Source organism: Acomys minous, assembly GCF_964271855.1.
Source record: "Acomys minous genome assembly, chromosome: 9".
Taxonomy (NCBI): domain Eukaryota; kingdom Metazoa; phylum Chordata; class Mammalia; order Rodentia; family Muridae; genus Acomys; species Acomys minous.
Genome location: NC_140490.1, coordinates 48863868 through 48887545, shown reverse-complemented (window position 1 = coordinate 48887545; position 23678 = coordinate 48863868). Strand labels below are relative to the sequence as shown.

General features: G+C 49.3%; 1 protein-coding gene across 2 annotated transcripts in view; it reads left to right on the top strand.

Moving 5' to 3' along the window:
- The window catches only part of GMPR (guanosine monophosphate reductase), a 114079-nt gene extending 92344 nt beyond the window's left edge, over nt 1–21735 (top strand). For both annotated transcript variants that reach the window (XM_084796980.1, XM_084796979.1), the window contains exons 5-9: nt 4481–4562; nt 7347–7453; nt 14721–14763; nt 17523–17682; nt 21234–21735. In XM_084796980.1, coding sequence (XP_084653106.1) covers nt 4481–4562; nt 7347–7453; nt 14721–14763; nt 17523–17682; nt 21234–21414 — 573 coding nt within the window. In that variant the 3' untranslated portion in view covers nt 21415–21735. The remainder of the gene's footprint in view (nt 1–4480; nt 4563–7346; nt 7454–14720; nt 14764–17522; nt 17683–21233) is intronic.
- Nucleotides 21736–23678: the final 1943 nt, after the last annotated feature.

Sequence of the window (23678 nt, the reverse complement as noted above, 5' to 3'; positions counted from 1 at the left end):
CTCTAAGGAGCAGTAACCAATGAGAACCCTCTTGGTGGCCTCATCCTTTGATCTCACTGCCCTAGGCTTTCAGGTTCCAGGGTACAAAGATTCCGCAGGACACAGGCACTCACACCACCACACTCCTGAAGTCGGCTGGCTCCTGGCCCTACGGGGACTTTTCGGCTCACCTGTTCCTTGCTTGGGAAAAGGAGTTTGAGGACACCCAGAAATGGAGGATAATTATAGGCTTCATATAGGTTGTTACCCATGCAGTGTACCCCCAACAGTTGCTCAGTTGCTTTTAGGTGTGTATTTCCATTCCATTGAAAGCATGTGCCCTGAACCCTGAGTCACAGACGACAGGTAGGGCCTAGGCAGTGGACATGTTCTAAAAAGAATGAGGCGGGTGGTAGAGTGCTTGCCGGCTGAGTGCAAAGACCTGAGTTTGATTCCCAGAACCTATTTAAAAAAAAAAAAAAAAGAAAGAAAAGAAAAGAAAAAACAAAATGGCCACTTGTAATCCCAGTGTGGGGGAGAGAGATAGAGACAGGCAGTTCCTGGAGCTTACCAGCAAGCCAGCCTAGCTGAATTAGAGAGTTCCAGGTAAAAGGGAGAGACCTCATTTCAAACAACATTGATCATTGATGGTGTCCTGAGAAGCAGAATGCCTGAGGGTGACCTCTGCCCTCCACACTTAGACACACACACACACACACACACACACACACATGAACACACACACACATGAACACACAACTATAAAGGCAGGCACCACTTGTCAAGATGTCACAAGCTTGAAATGGCTGGGGGTGAGGGCCACACTTAGCCTGTTTGCACACAGGGGGTGAATTGTATGCCATCCTCAAGAACAGAGACCAGACACTGGGCAGTGCAGGAAGGAGGAGGTGTGGGTGGGAAGCACAGAGAAAGTGTGTGCTGCGAGGGTGGAGGCAGGGGTTGTTAAGAGCAGAGGGGCTGGACAGCAGGAGTTCCCACAGGCCCCTGGGCGGCCTCCCGCAGCTAGGGCCTCTGCAGTGCCTGTTGGCCGGCCAGGAGGTGTTTCATTGCTATGGTTGGTTTCCCCAGCAATGCACTGAAGGCTTTGGCAAGGTAGATGTTTATTCCTAAGCCATTCTCTGCCTGCACTGACCCCTGAAATCTGCCGGTTCATTCCGAAACCTCTAGTGGACGCTTCATGCCTTTGGCTCTTGGTGTCTTTGAAAATGTTAATTTCTCTTCTCTGGCTTTCAGAGGCACAGGGAGGAAGAATCGGCAATTTACCCAGTGTTCTTTGAGCCGAAGGGTTCTGGGTGAATGCAGAGTGTTTTTAGAATCCTTGCAGAGATGGGTGATTCCCGGCCTTGGCACTGTGTCAGGGCCTCTCTGAACCTGCTGCCTCTCCTTGCTGTTTGCCTATGGCCCCATGGGGAAGACAGGCAAAAGTGCTGGCTGAGAGGAGCGTCTAACCATTCCTAATTATTTGCCTGCTGAAAATTCTAGATACCTTGTTACATGGGTTAATATATACTTGGTATGACTATTATTTTATTTTATTTTCCTGTCTGTCTGTCTGTCTGTCTGTCTGTCTGTCTGTCTGTCTGTCTGTCTCTCTCTCTCTCTCTCTCTCTCTCTCTCTCTCTCTCTCTCTCTCTCTCTCCCCCTCCCTCCCATTTTGTTTTTGGTACTGGGCATTGAGCCTTCAGCTTCAGATGCTTACCAGGGCTGTTTTTATTCTGCCCTGCCCTCCAAGCCGGGGACTGAACCCAGAGCTTTGAACGTACTAGATGAATGTTCTACTAAGCCACACCCCAACCATATTTTTACTTTTAATTTTGAGATAGGGCCTCACTAAGTTGTCTACGCTGGCCTTAAGTTTGTCATCCTACTGCCTCAACTCTTCAGCTCGTCACACCGTGGGCATGTGCCGTCATGCCCAGGAGTCATCTCTCTTGTGACCAGGGCTTTGACTGTAGAACTTGCCTTTTTCCCCGGGTCTTTTAGTCTGCTTTCTGACAGAAACCTGAGGAAGAGTAAGGCTCATTTTGGCCTCATGTCTCAGAAATTACAGTTCATGGTCACGTAGCTCTGTTGTTTCTGGGTCCGGGTCAAGGCAAACATCATGGCAGGATGTATTAGGTAGAGAAAAACCACTTCCCTCATAAGAAGCAGTGACTTGGAGATGCTAAGGGTAAGACACGCCCTTCAGAGACACTCCCTCAGCAGCCACTTCTCCAGCTGGGCCCCATCTCCTGAAGCTCCTGCCCCCTCCCGAGAGCTCACAGAAGTTAGGAGCTGGTCAGTGATGCCCCTCTTGATCCAGTGGTGCCCCTCAACTCCCCAAGCCCCATCTGTCAGTACTGCTGCTGTGTGAACCTAACATGAGCCCTGGGGATATTTCAGATGTAAGCCATGACACTGGGACAGTGGGGACACCCAGCAGGAGCTGCTTCCTGGCCTGTGTCAGTGCCTCAGATCAGCGCACATAGTTTTTGTTTGGTCATGGCTGTCCAGGAAGTGAACATGCTTGAGCTACCATAGTGACGGGGCCTACTGTGCTTTCCTGGGCTGTCACACCCTCCAGCCTGTATCCACTCACTACATAAGGTGCCTCAAACCGACAGAAAGCAGCCTCTCTGCTTAGTCAGCCTTGAGCAACGCCTCCCTACCCACAGACCTCACTCCCATGGCCAGAGGACCCACCTCTGTAGAACTGGAAACTTCGTTCTGAAGTCTGGCTGTTTTCTGTGTTTCTGGCTAGGTCTTGTCCTCTTTTTGTCTGAATTGGGTTCTTCATAATTTCCCTCAGAACCATCCCTCTTGGAGAAATAGAGTTTTTCACTTTGTGAATGCCAGGCACATCCTTGTGTCTAGCTCTTTGGCCAGGATTGTGATAATTTCACTGGGAGAGAGGCTTCAACTTCGTGGGATAAGTGACAGGCACACATCTGAGGCTTGAATTTCTTTCCAGGAAAACTTGTGCTAGAAAAGACATCCCACCAGTAGAAAGAGTATATGTGATGTTTTCTTTTTAGTATTTAGTGACCATAACCTCTGATGATTGATTTGGTAGGTGGAAGGTAGACTCTGGGTGGCGTATTAATTTTGACTATTACTAAAGTGAGTACACTTCCTCTTCCCACTAGCCATGTATCCCCCTTTTTGTTTTTATTGCATTCTTTAATGGTGCTTCTGAGTTCTCCGTATTTTCCGGCTAGTCACCCTTTGTCATGGCTACACATGCTTTTCTCTCGCTGGTTGTTTGTTGATTGTGTCATCATCTACTTGCGCAAAGCATTTGATTTTTAGAGAGAGGGCTCTCACTGTGGTCTTTGCACTACCCAGTTGAATTTACAGGAAAACGGCTTTACCTCTGCCCCAGCCCCGGTCCTCCATCTGTGACATCTGTCGTCGTTGTTTCCTGTTGGCAGCTGGTGTTGATATTCAAGCGGTTTCAAACTGGCCTCGTCACCTCTAACAACCTTTTCTATGGAGTTCAAGTTATTTTGTATAATTAAAAAAAAAATATCCCTCAGAACTAATTCAGCGAAGGGACCCTTGGGCTTTGGTCGGAGTAGAATGAGTAAGGATGCGTTTTCCCCAAAATGTGACTTTGCACGGTTGTGAGAACCCAGTCAGGGCACTTTGCCAAGTCTCCTGAGTACCAGCTGAAGAATCCATGGGGCAGGGAGTTGTAATCAAAGGGCTATTTTTGCTCTTTCGAGCTCCTGCAGTCAGAGAGAGCTTGCACTATTTCCAGCGTAGATGCGTTCTTGTGGTTGATGGATCCCGCCACTTCCTGGCTTGCAGGCCTATTCTTAGGACTGAAGTTTCACTCCATCTGGAGACGGAGCCTGTGCCAGTGGCAGATGGCCCACCAGGGCCTGCCTGCCCTTCTGTACCAAGCTGGGAGCCCCAGCCCTAGGGACAGCCACTCGGGTATTTTCTCAACCATGAGGTCGGTTTTTCTAACCGTGCCTTCCTGGATTCTAGAGAGCTGGTTCCAGGGCTTTTCACAGATGCTTAAGTAGCTTGTGCCCACAGCTATGGGGTTTGATCAGCTGAGTGTGTTTTATTGCTTGTGGTTTTGGGGTTCCATAGGAGATTTTGTTTTAACCTGATCAGCATTGAACTGTTCCATGAGCCCTGTTGATTTCCTATTTCTAAAATTCTATGTTTCTGTAGCTTCACATGTCAGTAGTTCACCCAGGTGACTCCCTCAAATGGGTCTCTGGCATCAGCTTCTGTGTTAGGATTTAGTAGAAGAGGAAGGAAGCCCGGAACACACTCACTGGTTCTCAGACTCAAATCAACTTCAGAATTGGGTGTAGTGTTTTCTTCCTGCCTTCTAGAACCCCAGTAGCCTCAATGCACACATTCGCTTGGAGTCAGGAGTGGAGCTCCCCACTGACTACCCCATGGCCCCCATATGTCATCCCCCCCCCCCCCCCATCACAAGAGTCAGTTCTGGTGATGGAAAGCTGTGTTCTTCCTGTCGTAGGCTGGGAACGTGGTGACGGGGGAGATGGTGGAAGAGCTCCTTCTTTCCGGAGCAGATATCATCAAAGTGGGAGTCGGACCAGGTAAGATCTGTTTGGATCACAGTAAGGCTGTCTATGGGGAACAGGGGCCTGAGACTTGGGGTTCCTGGAGGAAGCTACATGGGAACCATGAATTACTCACCCCAGGGTTCAAGGCACATTCCTCTGGAAGACCTGAGCATCCCCATGAAGCTCCTGAGATGCCACTGAACTCTCTCTGATGCCCCCAAGCACCTTGTTCATGAGCAGGCATGCGGGTGTGTTTTGAGGCTCTGTTGAGCGTGTTAGTATGGAAGAGCAGACTGCATAGGCCACTGATGCTCCAGACACCTTGAAGAGGAAGGTTGGATGGAGAATACAGAAGAACAGCTAATGACCAGGAGTGACTGTGGCCATGTGACTGCTTGAAGGACCCCCTAACACTGCAGATAGGCTTGTGACGAGGAGGCCACATTTGAACTGTGGTTTGGCAAGTTAGCCCCACTGCCTCCCTGCCTGACACTAATCCACCACATAGGCATTAGGGCCACCCACTGGCCTCTTAAATGATGGAACCAACTAGAACCTGAACCAACTAGAGCCGGTCCAGCCTTAACCTGTGAGCTGCTGTTTGTTATTGGGACTGGGTGGTGTTTGCCTTCCTCTTTCCCATACCCAAGCATGCATTCTCACGGCCATTTAAAATTCTGCCCTGGACATTCATTATTACCCAGAGAAGGAAAGAAAGAAGATAGACATTTGATCTGGGACTAAAAATAACAGCAGAATAACACACACACACTCACACACACACACACACACACACACACGCACATACTCTCTCTCTCACACACACACACATACACTCTCTCTCTCTCTCTCACACACACACACACACACACACACATACACACACACAAACACACACTAAAAAAAACAACAACCTTCTACCCCCAAAAGGAAGCAGACTGGAAACTCAGGTGAGGGCCGTGTAGGTGAGTGCTGCCATAGGAAGAGGAGCCCTTGTGCGGTGGCCCAGCACCAGGAGGAGAATGTATGAGTGCACATATTGAAAAGTGGCCCCATCTACTCATAAAGCAGGCAGGCTTTTAACCTACAGGAGACTTCAAGCTCTGCTGTTATCCTGTGCTTTTCCTCAGTGCCGCCCACGTAGGCAGTTAATAACTCTCTGAGTGAGAAAAGCAGTACCTGGGCTGCCCCTAAAGCAGCACGGAAGAGACCCTCCCCCCCCCCCACAAGCCATGCAGGAGGAGGTGAGTGAGCGGCAGAGCAGGAGTGACTGCGTGACTCACTCACGCTTGAGTCCCTGCATTCTTCCCATGCTATTTATAGCGCTCCTAGGCACGAGGAGCACTGTTCTCAGTGTCAGGCAGACGAGAGTGTGACATCTTCAGAGCTTACTACCCAGCGGAGAAACCAGTCCCCAGCACTCCTACGCCAAGAGTGATTGCAATGGGCTTTCTCAAAAGACAACGTGATGCACAGCTTTCCCGGGGCAGTGACATTTAAGATGAAGCCTGACAAATGAGAAAGGTTTGGCTGGACAGTAGGGAGTGTTAGGTGGGGAGGAGAGAGGAGGGGAGGAGAGGAGAGAAATAACCCAAGAGTACAGAGAACCCCAGAGTGGGAAAAAACTTGCTGAAAAGTCATTGATAAGTACATAAGAAGAGAGAGGAGAAGAGAAGAGGCAGGTGGGGTACTCCATTGCTTTGGGGGTGAGATTAGAAGTGGGAACAGGGGGCACAGGAACAGGATACTGGTGTTCCCCTGGACCTGAGAGAATATAGTCAGGACTACATGTGACGTTGGGACAGGAAGAAGCAAGGGGTGTGCCTCTTCATATCCTTTGGAGATGGATGCTAACACATGGGTCCATCCGTGTGTTGCTATGACGATTGAAAGCCAAGCTGACCTCGGACTCTCGGCCAGCAGGTGTCAACCTGTGGGTTATGACCCCTTTGGGAGTTGACAGACCCTTTCACAAGGGTCACACATCAGATATCCTGCATGTCAGATATTTATATTATGATTCATAACAGTAGCAAAATTATAGTTGTGAAGTAGCCGTGGAAATAATTTTATGGTTGAGGGTCACCACAAGATAAGGAAATGTGTTTAAGGGTCATAGCATTAGGAAGGTTGAGAACCAGTCACTGCTCTAGGCTGAGTGGGGACTTAGGCCAAGGAGCTGGGGCAGAAGGCATAGCATGAAACTGAGAAAGATGGAAGCTGGGTTATGTTTGGCCCGGGGTTGAAAAATCGGGATATAGTTGTGTGGCTTCCTTATCCCAAGGGTTTGTAAAGGTCAAGCCCAGGGACAAGCCATTCCCCCTAAATGCGAATTCATTCCGTTACAACCACACCAAGGTGGGCGTTGGGTTTTCAGTCCCCTAGGCTGGGCAGTGATGTGTGGAGAGGTTAGTAACTTGGCAGAAGGCGAAGGTGAAGACGTTAGGAGAAGGCCGGGAGGATTCCGAGTGGCCCCTGGAAATGGAGTCTACATACGGGGAGGAGTGGTGGCTGGAGGGGGGGGAGAAGAGTCTGGAGCCTGTGCACAAGCATTGCAAATGGTAGACCACATAGGAGAGGCAGCGAGGGTTGGGTGGGAGATGATGGTTAGGACATTTGCTGATGACGATGGAGAGGACTTGAGCGGCACCCGTGGTCAGTGGGGTCCTGTATAGTGAGACCATGAGTCTGACCAGTCAGCATGTATCCACTGTTGTGGGAAAGTCACTGGGCAGGGCCGTATGATATGGCGATGGGGTATTGTCTTGTGTTCTATGCATGCGGAACCCTCCGTGAATCCACCTCTCTTCCACACAGGTTCTGTGTGCACCACCCGGACCAAGACAGGAGTGGGCTATCCGCAGCTTAGTGCCGTGATAGAGTGTGCTGACTCCGCCCACGGCCTCAAGGGGCACATCATCTCTGTGAGTGTTAGGGTCTGGGAGCCTCTGGGGACCGTGGGGGCTATGCTGCCTTCAAATACCCTATTTTCAAAAATAGCACATTCGCCAGGTGCTAGGGATCTGGATGTCAGTATGAGTTTGGGGATGGGAGGGGTAGCATACAGGTCGTCGGAGCTCAGATTCAGAAGTTGAGAGATGCTTTGGGAAGTAATAGGGAGGCGTGGTGGTTTGTTCCAGGTGGAATGACAGAAAGGAGCTGAAGGACATTGATGAAACAAGAGAAAAGGACATTAAAAAAAAAAAAACCCAAACCTCAAAGCCACCATTTAGGAGTAGTGATGTGAGAGTGAGTGGAAGAATAGGTCATTGATGAGTTCCAGGCCAAGTGTAGGCAAGAACTCTGGGGGCCACAAGTGAAAAACCGGGGCTCACTCCTAAGCCCAACAGGAAGCTTTGACGATGTTACAGCAGAAGGGTGCGAGTGGGCTGATTATCTTTCAGCAACCAACTGGCTCCTTTGGGAAGGATCGAGAAGGGACAAGCTGAGCAAGGAATCTACCTGGGAAGGTGTAATTCAGACCAGAGGTGATGGTGCCCTCCACCTAGAGGGTAGGCAGCAAGTCTGCAGAGCCACACACTAATCCAAAGGGTGTTTATTAAAGAACAGAATTAAGCCTTGGCAATGGAGTTGGTATTTGGGGGGCTGGTAATAAAGGAGGAAGAGTCCTCCTTGGCCTCATGGACCAGTTTATGAGAATGGTTACTGAGGAAAAATTCACTTTGGATTTGTGGGTTCATTTTGACTTTTGAGGTGCATGACAGGCACCATGGAGGATCCCTGGGTTGGAGACCTGGCAGCTGATGAGCCCAGTGGTCTTGGGAACTTGTGAGTGGTTGGGGAAACAGAAGGATGAGCAGGTGGGATGTGAACCGCAAACCTTGAGTCAGCAGGAACTTCTGGCACCTCACCTGTCACTTGTTGAGGGCAGAATCAGTCAAGGTGTCGGGGTTGAAGGAGTTGAACGTGGCATGAGTTTTCCGATGCAACTCCTAGGATGATGATGCCACCACCACAAACCATCAAAAGTTACTTAGGATTGAGTGACTGAGTGCCAAGATGCAGCGGGCCCTTTCCTTTCTGCGCACCCACTCCATCCACGTCACCCACAGAGCTACCATGTAGACTGCCGCCAACAGTTACGTGCTTTGAGCTGCTCACTACGGGGCCTGCCCATGTTGTGGTGGACCATGGCGCCTGTTTGTGTAGCTGAGATGGATAGATGGGTGGATGATGTGTCTAGTTATTCCCTGGTATTCACAAGTCCCATGGGAAACCACAGTCCACAGATGCTCAAGTCCCTGTGTAGGGTGGACTGATATTGGGGTATAACCTCCACACACATTCCCTTACACTTTAAATCATCTCCAGATTACCTTATACAGTATAAATGCCAGGCAAACAGTTGCTACCCTGCATTGTGTAGGGGATAACAAAGTCCGTGTGTGTTTAGTAAGGGTGCAGATCTTTTTTTTTTTTTTAAGTATTTTTATTTGTGGGTGGTTGAACTAACAGGTGGGAAAATCATGAGGTGTAAGGTAGAGTATCTACCCGCCCCCTCTCCTCTCCTCCCCTTTCTTTTTTCATCTATCCATCTACCCATCATCCATCTATTGTCTATCCATCATCTATCTAGCCATCCATCCATCCATCCATGTACATTTTATACTTGTGAGTGTGTGATACTTACATATTGCATACATTTGGAGTGATGGTGCACTTTTAATGGTTCATAATGGTGTTCAATTGAGTATAGCAAACCTTCTAATCATTTTATTTAGGCAATTGCTAGGCCAGGCTTCTACATGTACTCACTGATAGATTTTCTAAAAATCCAAATGTAAGAAATTATGCTACCATCACTGTGGACCTCTGCCTTCCAGGTTTTGGCTCCACACCACAGCTTGTGGACATCTCATCCTCGGTCTTCTCTTATACTTCCTTTGCTCCTTGCTGCAGCATCCAAGCTCTGCGGGCTTTGCTTCATGAGCCTCAGATAAGAAACTGCTAGGCTCCAGGTATTGACTAGTACCGCAGGTAGCTTGCTGCTCCCACAGCTAGGATCCGGGTGTTGGCTCACAGATGCCCTGCGTGCCTAGTGTTTCTCCAGTCAGTAGTCATCTTACCCATTTATCCAGAAAGTATTTACTGTGCATCTACTATGTCAGTGGTTCTCAACCTTCCTAATGCCGCGGCCCTTTAATACAGTGCTTCATGTCCCCGACCATAAAATTATTTTTGTTGCTACTTCATAACTGCAATTTTGCTATTGTTCTCAGTTGTAGTGTAAGTAGCTGACAGGCAAGATATCTGATATGTGACCCATGTGAGGTCAAAGGGCTGTGACCCACACAGGCTTGAAAACCACTGTACTATATGCTACACACTAGAATAAATGACTGGAGGTTAATGGTACACACACACACACACACACACACACACACACACACACACCACTTTTTACGGCTTTGCCCTGCTGAAAAGAGTAACAGCATTTATTGAAGCAGCATGTAAAAGGCTGGCAGAGCCGTGAATGTGCGTTTGCAAGCAAGGGTATTTAATCCAACTGGAGCCACCCAGGAATACCTATCAGAAGAAACCGGCTCCCAGAATCTCCAAGAAGCTTGTGTTTATACATACACATTCCCAGACTGCATCCTAACGAATTAACTCTTTCCAAGGTTAGCACTGTTGTGTGACTTTTCCACGGGGGACAGGAGTAAAATGTGTGTTCACCCCAGACTAAACACTGATGTCGGAACCAAGAAATGATCCGACCCAAATCCAGCTTAGTGAACCAATAATTATTGGGCGTGGTGGCGCATGCCTTTAATCCCAGCACTTGGGAGGCAGAGGCAGGCAGATGGCTGTGAGTTCGAGGCCAGCCTGGGCTACAAAGCAAGTCCAGGACAGTCAAGGCTACACAGAGAGACCCTGTCTCAAAAAACTAAAAAAAAAAAAAAAAAAAAAAAGTTATTGGGCTTACTTGCAAGAGCATGGGTGAGGAGTTACTGGTGGTGGTGGTGGGCGGGGGGCGGGGGTAGGAAGCTGCATCACTGCAAAGTGCCACCCCAGCATAGGTGCATGAATGCAGTCCAGCTGCTGTCCACTCTACCTCATTTATGATCCTAAACCACATGCAGTGAGGCAGGAAGGTATGAGAGGCTGGGCTCTCAGGGGAGAGTCTGATAACCATCTCCACCCCTCCCGTCTGGGAGGATGTGTTAATAGGCCTGATCTGGTGAGGGCTTCATGTGCAGGTCATCACAGTTGCTCCCATTTTGCAACGTTAGCATCCATCTTGTATCAGGAGGACAGAGTTCCATCACAGCCCCAAAGCTTCATGGGATTGTAAGCTACATTACCAGTGACCTTTGCCATCTGGGGTCTTAAATCTTGACCCTGCACATTCTCACATTCTCTCTCTGTCTCTCTCTCATGCACACGCAAACACACACACACACACACATACACACACACACACACACACACACACACACACCTTGAATGGCTACTGCTGGCAATTGAGTAGAGGTTATGTCATGCTAATAAGGTTTGAATGAGGAAATAATTAAGTTCAGAGTAGTCCTTGGCCAGGGAAAGGCACTTGATTTGAGTTCCTTTCTCCCCCTGTCCCATGCTTGCTCTCACCATCCTCTATTTCAGAGGCCTAAGCCATATTGTGTGTATGGGTGCACATGTGTACATGGAAGGCAGAGGACAGCCATAGTGTCAGCCCTCAGGCACTTTCGATCTTTTGTTTGATTGGCCTGGAACTTTCCTACACGGGCCAGGTCAGCAAGTTTCCTGTCTCCAGGCCTCGTCTGTGGCAATGCTGAGACTACAGATGTTTGCTGCTCTACCAGCTGTATCCATGGGTTATGGGTATTTGAACTCAGTACCCCATAATTAGGAGGCAAATGCTTTACCAACCAGGCCATCACCTTAGCTCCTGAACAATTATTTTTAAGCAGAAGAGGCATACTGGAAATTAATGAACCAAATCACTCAATATAATGCTAACCATGTTGAGAAACAAAACAAGCAACACTTGTCAGTTCCTGCTGTGCACATTTGCCCAGGATTACTTTGTTTTACAGTCTTCCAGCAGCTGTCACCATGTGAAGGTGTGTGTGTGTGTGTGTGTGTGTGTGTGTGTGTGTGTGTGTCCTAGATAACAGAAGAGTGCCCTATGTTTTGTCTTCCCGGAGCATGATGGGATTCTTTGGACACTGCTTGGGAATTACCTGTAAACTATAGAAGTTGCCAGTTTTATCCTCTTGACAAATCCTGTGAAATTGCATTGCACTCAACACCTCTTGTAGTCTGACCTGTTGAGTGTGCATCACCCATTTCATAAGTGTGCACACCAGCAACGTGAACAGGCAACATGTGTGGATACAGTATTCTCTCTGTGGTCTTATGCAGCCATGCTAACCGACGACTTTGGGTCAACTGGAAAGCAGGCTTTCTTTTTTTTTAATTAAAAATTATGGACATATTATTTTGCTTACATGTTTCCGTGTGCCACATGTATGCTGGGGGCTGATGGAAGCCAGAAGAGGCTGTCAGATCCCCTAGAACAGACAGTTGTAAACTACTGTATGGGTGCTGGGAATCGAACCCAGGTCATCTGGAAGGGCAATGTGCCTATCAGCTGAGGCATCTCTCCAACCTGAAGCATTTCTTGAGGTCTCAGGCACACAGTGCTTCTGAGTCAGGCTGCAGGACTGGCCACATGTTGTAATTTTTAGGCGCTCACATGATAAATCCTAGTGTAGCCCCAAGCTACTTAGGAGTGAGCAAAGAGTATTCTGAAGTCCCATTGTTGGGGATACATTAACAGAAGCATGAGTTTATGTAATCTGATTATGGTTTGAAATCCTGTGCATAGAGCTGGTTTTCATTTTTATTTCTTTTGTGTCTATATATCTGTGTGGGAGTCAGAGGACACCTTTTAGGAGTCATGTCTCTCTATCATGTGGAAGCAGAGTCTTTCATGGCTGTTGCTATGTTGTGTACACCATGGTAGTTACCTCTTAAGCTTCTCTCTTGGATTTGTGTGTGTGTGTGTATACAATATGCATATATACACATTGTATATATACACATTGCATATATATATATCATATATATATATATATATATATATATAATGTATATGAGTGCTCTATCTTCATGTACACCTACATACCAGAAGAGAGCATCAGATCACATTATAGATGGTTGTGAGTCACCATGTGGTTGCTGGGAATTGAACTCAGGACCTCTGGAAGAGCACTCAGTGCTCTTAATCTCTGAGTCATCTCTCCAGTCCCCTCTCCCCGATTCTTGTGTCTGCATCTTATCAGAGGAATTCCGGGATCATGGGTGCATGCTACCACATGTTGCCATTTACATGGGTTCTGGGGAGTGAACTTGGACTTTGGGTCATCAGGTTTGCACAGTGACACTTGTACCTGCTGCGCCACCTGTCCTGCTCCCGGGGCTGGTTTTCATCTAACACAAGACTCTAGAAAGTGATGGGGGTAAGCAAGGGACACATGGAGAGCAAACGTTTGACAGGAAAGAGAAATATGCATGGGAGAGCTCGGGAGCAGTCACATGGTTGCAGAGCCACAGCTGTTCCCATGTTGTCACACACAGTGAGGGCTTTGCTAGATACCGTGCCAAGAGAGCCTGATCCTCAGGTTGCCAGGCTTCATGGGGGCCACACAAGGACCATGCACAGGTCAGGTCAGGATTGAGCAAATAATTACCATTACAAATGGAAAAACAAAGACCAAGCCTTCAACACCTCTCCATTCATTAGAGCTGCAAGCAAATGAAATAGTGGGATTCAAAACCTTTTATTTGTGTTTGCATTTTACTGATGACTTGCTGTAGCTCTGGCTGGCCTTGAACTCTGAATCCTTCTGCTTCCTCCTTCTGAGTCCTGGGGTTGCAGGCATGTGCTGGCAGGGTTAGCTAGACAGCAGGGTTGAAGTCTTCCTTCTTGGAGCACAGGGGCCAGTTGGGTGATAGAAAGAAGTGATGAACAGGCTGGAGTGGGGCAGGCCTGTAATCCCAGCACTCAGGAGGTCGAGGCCATCTTGAGCTATGTAGTGAGACCATGTCTCCAGCAAAGCCAAAGAGAGTCAAGCCACAGAGCCTGGTGCTTCTGGTATGAGAAGTTCCTTGCAAAGGGCCTTGGCCCACTTGCACATACTTGAGATGTATGGTTCTGTCTTGGAAACAGTCACCCAGGTTACTCCACAGATGTACTGTGTTCTCTTTTCCTAACCCAAATGTCCATCTCCACATAGTTGGCTCCCAGGAGGAGACAGGCCCTTCCTTCCTTCTGAAGTCTTGGTGTTTCTTGAGCCCATGCTGCGTCTTAGCTACATCCCTGCCGCTTTGTTCCACCTGTCCCCATCTCTCTCTCTCTCTCTCTCTCTCTCTCTCTCTCTCTCTCTCTCTCTCTCTCTCTCTCTCTCTCTCTCCTTCCGAGGCTGTCCTCCTGTGTTTTGCTGGCACCCCAGAACACTATCACCCTCTTCTCTCTCTTTCTCTATTACCCCAGCCCAACTGGGAATATCAAGTAGCAGCCTGGGCTTCTGGGGTCTCGTTAATAAGGAAACACATGAACGCTGTATCCTAGGAACTTTGAACCAGTTACTGTAGCCTAAGGTTGCAGCAGCTTATCGCTGCCCATGAGGCCAGGCTGTGCTGTGTGGGCAGGGTTGGATGTCGGCAGTGAGCATTTGATCTTAAGGACATGTTGGCCTGGAGACACAAGACAGCTGGGAAGATAAAGGAGCAAGCTCCATGCCCTTTTCTCAGCTCCTAAAATAATCTGCGCTCAGACTAAATAAATCTCACCTCTCTCCAGGCAGGGAGGGAGAGAGGTGCCTTCTGAGTAGAAAGGGGCAGGGACCATGGGGTGGCTGGGCATGTTACATAATGTTCTCGCAGAGGACAGTGGCCAGTCTGACACACAGTGTCCTCCTTCCCAGAGGATGGATGGGAAGGGGTGACAGCCTTTTACCATCAGCGTAGGGATGGGCTTGGGGAACTGGTGGCACAGTGCAAAGGGTGGTAACTTAGGGTGTTAGGAAGCCAGCCTCTAGGCTGTTTGGCTAGCTGCCTGGTTAGGGGCGGGAGGTAGTTCCTGGCCACTTTGTCCTCACTGTCAGGCATGACCTGCCCTGTTCCCACCGTGCTGAGGTTCTCTGCTCCCTTTCTTTAAAGGATGGAGGCTGCACGTGTCCAGGAGATGTCGCCAAAGCCTTTGGTAAGTTGCAGGGACAGCCCTGCCGTGGGGGTGGGGGTAGGCTGACAGGCTAATGGGGTAGGAGGGGCTCTGGGCAGCTTGGAGGAACCAGATGGAAGAGGGAACCCCGAGGGGCTTCTGGGCTTATCTGGGGGTTTTCTTTGCCTGGATTTCATTCCCATCTGACAAAATCCTGGCTCAGTTTTGGTTTGGGTCTATAGCAAAGCTAGTGGGGTGCTCAGAATGTGGGGTGATGTCATGCGAGCCAGGAGTCGGTCAAATTGCGATGTTTTCATTGAGAGAAAGAATGCCCAGGGTACCTGTGACATTGTACAGTGCTTGCTTTGCTGCGTAGAGGCCACCAGGCTGTTTTGCCTCAACCGGGAACAACCCCTTGACTAAGAGGGTCCCCTCATCATCTGGGCTAGATCCAGTTCTGGCTGGAGGCTAAGAAGCCTGCTTCCCACTAGAGGGCAGCAGTGCCCACTGTAACCCGGCAGGGTCTTTGCTATGTGTCTCTGGGGTCTTGGTTTTTGCTGCACAGACATCTATCTCAGCAAAATGGGCAGGGTGGGAAAATAGGGCTGCTGAGCCCCCATGTGCTGCTTACTTTCCACACACCATATAGAAACCAGAGCTAGCACCTAGGCTCCAAACTGTTAAGTGGTACATACAGTACATTACACTATAACACACACACACACACACACACACACACACACACACACACACACGTACACGCATGCGCGCACTAGAAAACTTTTTTGTCTTAATGATAAAAACAAAAGTTCTATTTTTAATAGTTGAATTATATCATGTATTTGTGTGTGTGCAGTCACATGCGTGTGGAAGCCAGAGGGCACTTTAAAGTAGTCAATTTTCTCCTTCCACCATTTGGGGTCTGGGGACTCAGGTGTTGAGGTTTAGCAGCAAGTGACTCTACCTGATCAGCCATCTTGCCAACCTTCCCACCCCCCCCACCCCCACCCCCACCCCGACCCAATATGTTTTTTAAAGTAGTGGCAGAGGAGGATGTGGATGGTGTTCCTACTGGCAGGGTTTCTTAGCAACCCAAAGTGTTATCATAAAAAAAGGATGTGTCCTTAGGCCAGCTGTGAGAGGGAACAGAAACCTCTCTTCTGTTCTATCTTGCCTGTCTTATGGTCCAGAGGCCCAGGAATGAATGACAAGGTCATAGTCTTGCAGTTCCGTGCAAGAAGCCCAGCCCTCTAGTAACTATGGCCTTTGCCTCAAGTATCGCTCAGTGCCTGGCTTCCTCCTGCACAGCACAGGTAGGAGCTGACCACAGATCAAAGCCAAGCCACCGTCCTTCAGGAAGTACCTTATTCCTGGGCTTGGGCCCGGCCCTTTCCTCAGGCACTGTCCCTGTTCTGTCAAAGTGCAGTCCTGCATGCCCCCAAGGAATGAGAGTGAGAGCCACGTGGGTCTAGGAAAAGCCAATTGGGAAGCGATTAGAGCGTTGAGAAATAAAAACCACTGGGAACCACTTTAAATAGTTGTGTTTAACAGGTCTGTGCTCAGGGTTCCTGCAGTTGACTTTCTTCATCGGGAGGTCTGGCCAGACCAGTTAATCCACAGCCCGGTAAAAAATCACAGCGGGAGCGCGGGAGTCAGCACTGTTTACCAAGGGCCACCTCCACTGGTATCCCTTTCTAACAGGTGGAGCCCAGTGGGACTGACTCCAGAGCATACCCTGGGGCTGAGGGAGTTCCTTATAAGTGTTCAGATGACACCAAGGCAGCTTTTCACCTGCTAATGGTCTGCCCATTTGCCCTAATTACTCAGCACCCTGCTACGGAACTGTTTTGTTCTAAATGGAACCTTCAGTGAGTCAGCGGGAGAAATCCTTGTTAGTGGCTCACTTCTTAGGCCACTTTTCAGTTGTCAGAAGTTAATTTGGTTCGTGGCTGAGGAAGCTGGGACGCCCCAAGAGGACAGCGTTGGTACTTGCCTGATCCCTATAGAGGATCTTCTTGCTGTCCCACAGCATCGCATGGGGAAAGGGCAAGTGTGTTTTTTAGAGTTACTGAGACCTTCACAACTGTGTGCAACCTGCGTGACTTCCCAGAGGCCTCACCTCCAGAATGTATCATTTTAGGAAATTTGAGGGCAGGGCGTTAGCTTGCGACACAGGAGCTCAACTGTAGTGCACTGTATTATTTGACATCCATATTTAGCCAAGAACAGCATATAAAGATCACTTAAAATTTGGTTGAATTGTTTTGGTTTTGAGATTAGGGTCTCAAGTAGCCCAGGTTAGCTATATAGCCAAGGATGACCCTGAATAACTTCTCTTCCTGCCTTCACCTCCCAAGTGTTGAGATTATAAACACGTGCTGCCGTGTCGGGTTTATGCAGCGCTGGCATCAGAACCAGGGCCTCCTGAGTGATAGACAAGCACTCTACCAACCGAGCTGCATCGTCAGCCTTCAGCCATTGGACCGAATTCCAGGTCAGGCGACGTGCTTTCTAAGATGTGTGCAATTTCTCATGCTTTTGTTGGCCTAAAGGAGCGAGACCTATTTGGAGGGTTTCATAGCCAGTCACAGATCCCTTCAAGGCAGTGCCGACTGTCCCCTCACCTCCAACCCTCAGTGTCCTTGACTTCCGGCAGTTTCTGCTCTTAGAGGGACGCTGAGACATTTTTGTGCTCAGAGTCAGGAAGAAGAGTACAGTAGGCTAGGCAAGACCCTCTCTCCAGACCTTATATCCTCTGAGCCCCCTCAGCCTTGTCCTTTTGTCCACTTGTTGGCATGTAGGAGCCGGTGCAGACTTCGTCATGCTGGGCGGCATGTTTTCAGGCCACACCGAGTGTGCTGGAGAGGTGATTGAGAGAAACGGGCAGAAGCTGAAACTCTTCTACGGTATGAGCTCAGACACAGCCATGAAGAAACACGCGGGAGGCGTCGCCGAGTACAGGTATGGCGACCGCACGGCTTAGGCTGTGTCCACTGGCCAGGCTAGCTATGCAGTATTATGGTCCCCTTATGGGCGGGGCGAGGAAATGTAGCCAGCATCTTTGTACGGGCACTGACTCTCATTTGACTGGCTATGAGAGCAAGTGTGGAAAAGTTGGAGGAGCGATTAGAGGTGTAAGTCTGGGAGGGGAAGGGCCAGCCTTATGTGGCTGTACATGAGTATTGCTTTGTCCCGAAAGAGCCCTGGTTGAACAACACCTGTCCCCTCATCTCTGACCAAAGAAAGTTCATTGTGTAAGCCCCAGGATGAGGAATGGCCTCTTATTGTATAGCAAACAGACAGAGCCTTTCATAGAGGACACATTGCCTGTGGTACTTCATTTATGCCGGTCACCTGCCCCCAGGCTCTGACGTTTGACACAGGCAGTGTTTTTGACTGGTTAAGCATTTCACCTGACTGTAGATTAAGGACTCAAGAGCCTGATTCATGGTTTTAAAATCCACAATCTCGCCTGGGTCACCTGGTCTTTTTGTTGTTTTTGGTTTTTGGTTTTGTTTTTGTTTTTTGTTTTTTAGGGTTTTTGTTTTGTTTTTCGAGACAGAGTTTCTCTGTATAGTATTGCCTGTCCTGAACTTGCTTTGTAGATCAGGCTGGCCTCCAGCTCACAGCGATCTGCCTGCCTCTGCCTTCTGAGTGCTGGGATTAAAGGTGTGGGCCATAACGTCTGGCTGGTTTTATTCATTCACTTCCAGAGCAGCCTCATGTATGCTCACAAATGCTGTGACAGAACAGATCCTGTCTGTCTGTCTGTCCTGCTCCAAAGAGCCTGCCATTGCAGCTCACCAGAGCCAGTTCTAAGGGTAGACTGCATGAAGGATGCATGGCGGAAGTGCCCACATGCTTAAAAAACCCTGGCCTCACACAAGGGTGGGAAGCTTACAGGCCGCTGGCTCACACCCTCTGTGCCCAGATGTTTGCCAAACAGTCGAAAGTTTGGTTTTTGTTGTTGTTTTGTTTTTGTTTTTGCAGGGAGGGTGTGGAATTCTGACATAGTGTGTAAGAGGAAATCACACAACTCCACTGAGAGGCAGTGGCGGGGTAGCAGGGGATGTTCTCAAGTATGGCAAGCTGAGTGCAATTGCCATTCTCCACAGTCATTTCTCTTCAAGTAGGAACCTTGATTAAGATTGTGTTACAGCAGAGGAAGGTGGGGAGCTGGGTGGACAAGAGGTGTAGGGTCGGCCTCAGTGAGAAGTGGAGCGCAATCCTCATTGTCACTTCCGAGCCCCGTCCTGCCATGGTACCTGGACCAATAGCCAAGAAGCCCACTATTCAGCTAACAGCGACAGCCATCTTCTGAGGACCTGTACATCTTCTGTGGAGTCTGTGCTGGGCCAACATGGACCTGAGCCACATGGTCGAGTACCCCCCCCATGCTCCATCTGAATGAAGTACATTTTCCCCACTTCCAGCTGTTGCAGAGGGCCCTCCCTCAAAAATGCAGTGGTTAGGGGAAAACAGGTCAGGCTGCATCAATACAGATGCCAGAAGCTGAGGGAGAAGCCATCTGAGGATGTTCGGCAAGGTTGGGGTGTCATAGAAACACAGCCTCATTTCTGGAGTCAAGTTCAGATTTTTAGAGTTCTTCATTAGGATGCCAAAGAAAGCAGGGTACCCACCCACAATGAGCCTGAGCATTGCAAGCTTACCCTGCTGCTGTCTCCCTCTGCACTCGTGGCCTCACCACAGCGATCGTCACAAGAGTATGATCCCGTACTCTGACCTGGTGTTTAACTACTGCCTGGTGGTTATTAGTGCTGTGCTAGCTCCTTGTCATTCATTAACATTTACTTGGGAGTTTCAGATGAGTGGATTTTGGGGTCCCACAGTGAATTATTCACACAAGATGGCATCACCTTAGCAAAGAGAAAGAATCTGGGAAGGTCATGAACCATCTGCGATGGCAGCTGTCATGGGCACCCAGGGGCATGTGTCGCTCAGATCACAGCGTTATGAGATCTGAGCCATCTAGGATGTGTCACTGACCCTGCTTTCTTGAGCTTCGCGCTCTGTCCTAGTCACCAAGCAGCCCACCAGCCAGGCAGTGGTTTAAGAGGCTGGGGTTCATGCAAGGAGTGGGGTAGTGCACATTTTAGAAGAAGGCAAGCTTAATCCTTTGTGAATGTTGGGTGACAAGTTTCAGACTGAGTTTCTGTTTTTCTAGCTAATGACTCAGCACAGAAAGTTCTAGAATTTGGGTACTTACTAGGATTTTCCAGGGCTTTTCCTTCTGTAATGCTGCTGCTGTAAAGGCATGCGCAGACTGTGTCTCCATTTTGCAGGATCAAGGTCTGACTTGTGATCCAAGCTGTTTTGTTGTTGTTGTTGTTGTTTTTGGTGGTGTTAGGATGAAGGACAAGGGACCACTTAGATGTTGCTTAGTGTTTGTGCATTAGGCTCAGCCTGAATTTGTAAGCACAGCGCTGAACATGTGGAGATGCCACCCGAAGTTCTGAGGGTTCTCTACACACAAAGCTCTCCTCAGCCCTGGCTCTCAGCAATGGGCATGGTGATACATGGACGCAAATGGAGCTGCTGGGTGGTGGGGCCTGTCAATGGGCAGGCCGACTGGAGGCTACTTCATCTTCAAGGCAGAACTTTTCATAACTTTTCATATGCTGTAGGCAGACCTGTGTTGTCCATGGTGTCTTCCCTGAGGACATACAGCATCCATAGAGCTGGTGCTTAGGAAGGCAAGCCTCTGTGCTTTTTCTGTCAGTGGAGAAGAGATGGAGGGGCTGTGGCAGGAGGCAGCCCAGTGGCTCTGTCGGCCCTGGGAGGAATCAGGCTATTATTGGCTATTTGGTGGTAGGTTCCTGAAAAAGGGACCATAAGAGTGGAGGTACATTGCTATGGAGAATGTCACTATTGAGGACCATGGTGGGTCCCTGTCTATCTCATAATGCTGGCCAAGACCTCTCTTTCCTTGGTGAGCAGGGACCTTCCTAATGGGTTAGAGGAATACATCATCTGCTAAGGACTTGGTAGGGATGGGAGAGTGGGTTAAACACCATCCTATGGGTTTAATGCTGATGTTGCTCTCATGAACTCACCAAAGCTGTTTTTATCTGGGTAAGACTTAGCACTAGATAGGAGGGGCCTCATGATACCCCACCCTTCTCCAAGGAGCTATGGGCAATTAATCATTGCCGGGGGAGTTGTATTTTTGAATGGTGTGGACCACTGGTGAGCTGCTTGTGCTCTAGTAAATAACCTCCTGTACTCAATGCGTCGCAATAAAACAAACCAAAGAGACATGAAAAAGGGGGTGGGGGCGTATAAGGAAAGAGCAGGTCTTTGGTGGGAGAAGGAGCTGGATGAGAGAGAAAGTAGTGGGGAGTGAAAATGACCAAAATGCATCATTTACATGTACAAAGTTGTCAAAGAAATAAAAGCTGTAGCAGGGAGAATTCTATCTGGGTCATTAAGGGAAAAAACAAACTGCATTTGGCCCCTCCCACCCCTCCTCATCTCTTCATCCTCCCCTCCAGGGCATCCGAGGGCAAGACTGTGGAAGTGCCTTACAAAGGGGATGTGGAGAACACCATTCTGGATATCCTCGGAGGACTGCGGTCGACCTGTACCTATGTCGGGGCTGCCAAGCTCAAAGAGCTCAGCAGGAGGGCCACGTTCATCAGGGTGACCCAACAGCACAACACAGTGTTCGGTTAACCTCGAGGACGCAGCAGGAATGTTGGGCTGAGTGGAAGCCACGTCTCGACATGCTTCTCCCATCCCCTCCTTGTCTGTCCTAGCAGGCTGGCTGCCACCACAGATGCTGACACTGAGTCCTTGTCTTGGTCTTGGACCAAGAGGCCTTGGGGGCTTGCCCCGGTGCCTGTGTGGAGCCCCGATGCAAGGTGTTCGTGGGGCCCTCGCTCAGCACCTAGAACTCATTGCCTCGTGTTTCAACCAACCCTTGCACCCTTTCCTTCCGCTTTTTTCTTCCTAAAGGACAATGGTTTCACTTTTAATATAATGCTATGATCTTGACTGAGTGCTGGGGCTTGTATGTTCAGGAGCACAGTTATATAGCTGGAAAACCCTTCCCAGCCAGGTAAGTGACTCTCACATGGTTAACACACAAGGCCCCCTGGCTCAGGAGGGAGTGTGGTATGAGGCTGGGCCAGAGCTAAGCAGTTCACACCAGCACCTACTACCTCCAGCTTTTGTTGTAGGAAGAAAAAAAAAATGCAGTGGTCAGGGCTAGGACATGAGTTGTCCCACCCAGCTAACTTGTCTCCCTGCTTTTTTGGAGCTGATGGTAGGTAGCAAGCTTGTCCTGTCCTGGATTTTGTGTGTGTGTGTGTAGTTTTCTCACATGCACCCAACCCCCCCTTTTTCTTCTCTATCTCAACTTGTCAGGCTTCAGCCCCCCTGCCCTCCCCCCCCCCCCCGTGACTTTTTTAAAGTCAGGATCTAGCTATTAGCTCAGGCTGACCTCAAACTTAACAACCCTCCTGCTTCAGCTCAGCTAGGCTGGGCCCTCTCCACGAGGTCACAAACCATCTTGAAGTCCCAAATGAAAAGGTTCTGAAGAAGCCTTGCTGAAAACCAAGTGCTTCGTGGCCTAAAGGGACTTAAAATGCAAGTTAGAGAAAGTTGCTTGTATTAATACTTCCTAGGCAGAACTGTGCAGCTCTGCAGTAGGGTGGCCATCGTTGGCTGGTAACAGACACTCTGTCTTGGGGAAAGCCCCACTTAGGCCCCAAAACTGTCCTTCAGTATGTTGGAGCACTGACTCATGAGTGTCCTGTGGTTTTTCCCTAACAAGGCTTTCAGCAGGTACAGGAATATGTTCACTTTGAAAAGGCATAGATGACAACGCGTGGCGAACGGCTGGCATTGTTGAGAGACAGTCAATTGTCTGGTGTCTGCCGTATCTGATGCTGCAAGAAAGATCCAGCCACATCAGTACATGGGGGGGTGGTGGGGGGGTGGGGATTGTCAGCCCAATTCTAGTCTGGTATCTGAAGACTATATTTCAAGTTTGGGAAGTTTGCGCCCCCCTCACCCCAGGGCCCTGAAGCATTCGTTGTACCTGTAGAAGTGTGAACGGCTGGCTGCACTTGGGAAGGCTGTACCATGGGTGTGCTCACTCCTGCTCTCACTGCAATGACCAAATTCCCAGAAGAAGCAACGTAAGCAGGGAAGGGTTTCTTCAAGGTCAAAGTTCAAACGATAGTGTCCATCATGGTAGGGAAGGAAGCCAGTGGCTGGCGGATGTGACTGGGAACGCAACTGGGGGAATCGGAGAGGTGAATGCTCACGTCCCATCTGGGTTCCCGCCTCCCCACCCCCAACCCCTTTATCCAGTACGGCTCCTCAGCTCGTGGGTAGTATGACTCACTTTCAGGTTGGGTTTTCCCTTCTCAATTAAATCCCCTCAGAAACACCCTGACAGACGCACCTATAATTGCATCTCCTCGGCTAGCCTAAGTCTAGTCAGGCAGACAAGAGTCACCGTCGCAGAAGTCATTGCAAAAGAGGGTATTCCATGCACTTGTCTAGAGGACCCTCACCACCTCTCTGCCTCATCTGTGTCAAGTGCCATCCTCTTGTGGTCTACTCCCATGGAGCATGCGTTTCATATTTAAGCCCTGAAGTCAGTTCAGCGAGCCTAGGGTAAGTGAGAAAAGGAAATCTTAAGTCCATGAAAGTGGACTGGCATCAGTGGGCCTGTTCAGACCTACCTGCTCCTTTCTCTTGAGTTTCTGGCGGTGTAATGAGCTACCACCTGTGTCCTTCCTAGGCCTGGCCCCTGTGTTTACATGGCAGCAGGTGCCACTGTGGGGACATTGCCCTGAGGGTGGTCAGCGTGGGGGCTGCTTCAGGATGCTCTTGCCCTGGGCCTCTGTCTTCCTTCCCCTGCGGTGTCTGCTCTGCTCTTTCTTCCGTCCGGGTCTTTGCAGACTGGTGGTTCTACATAGCCAAAG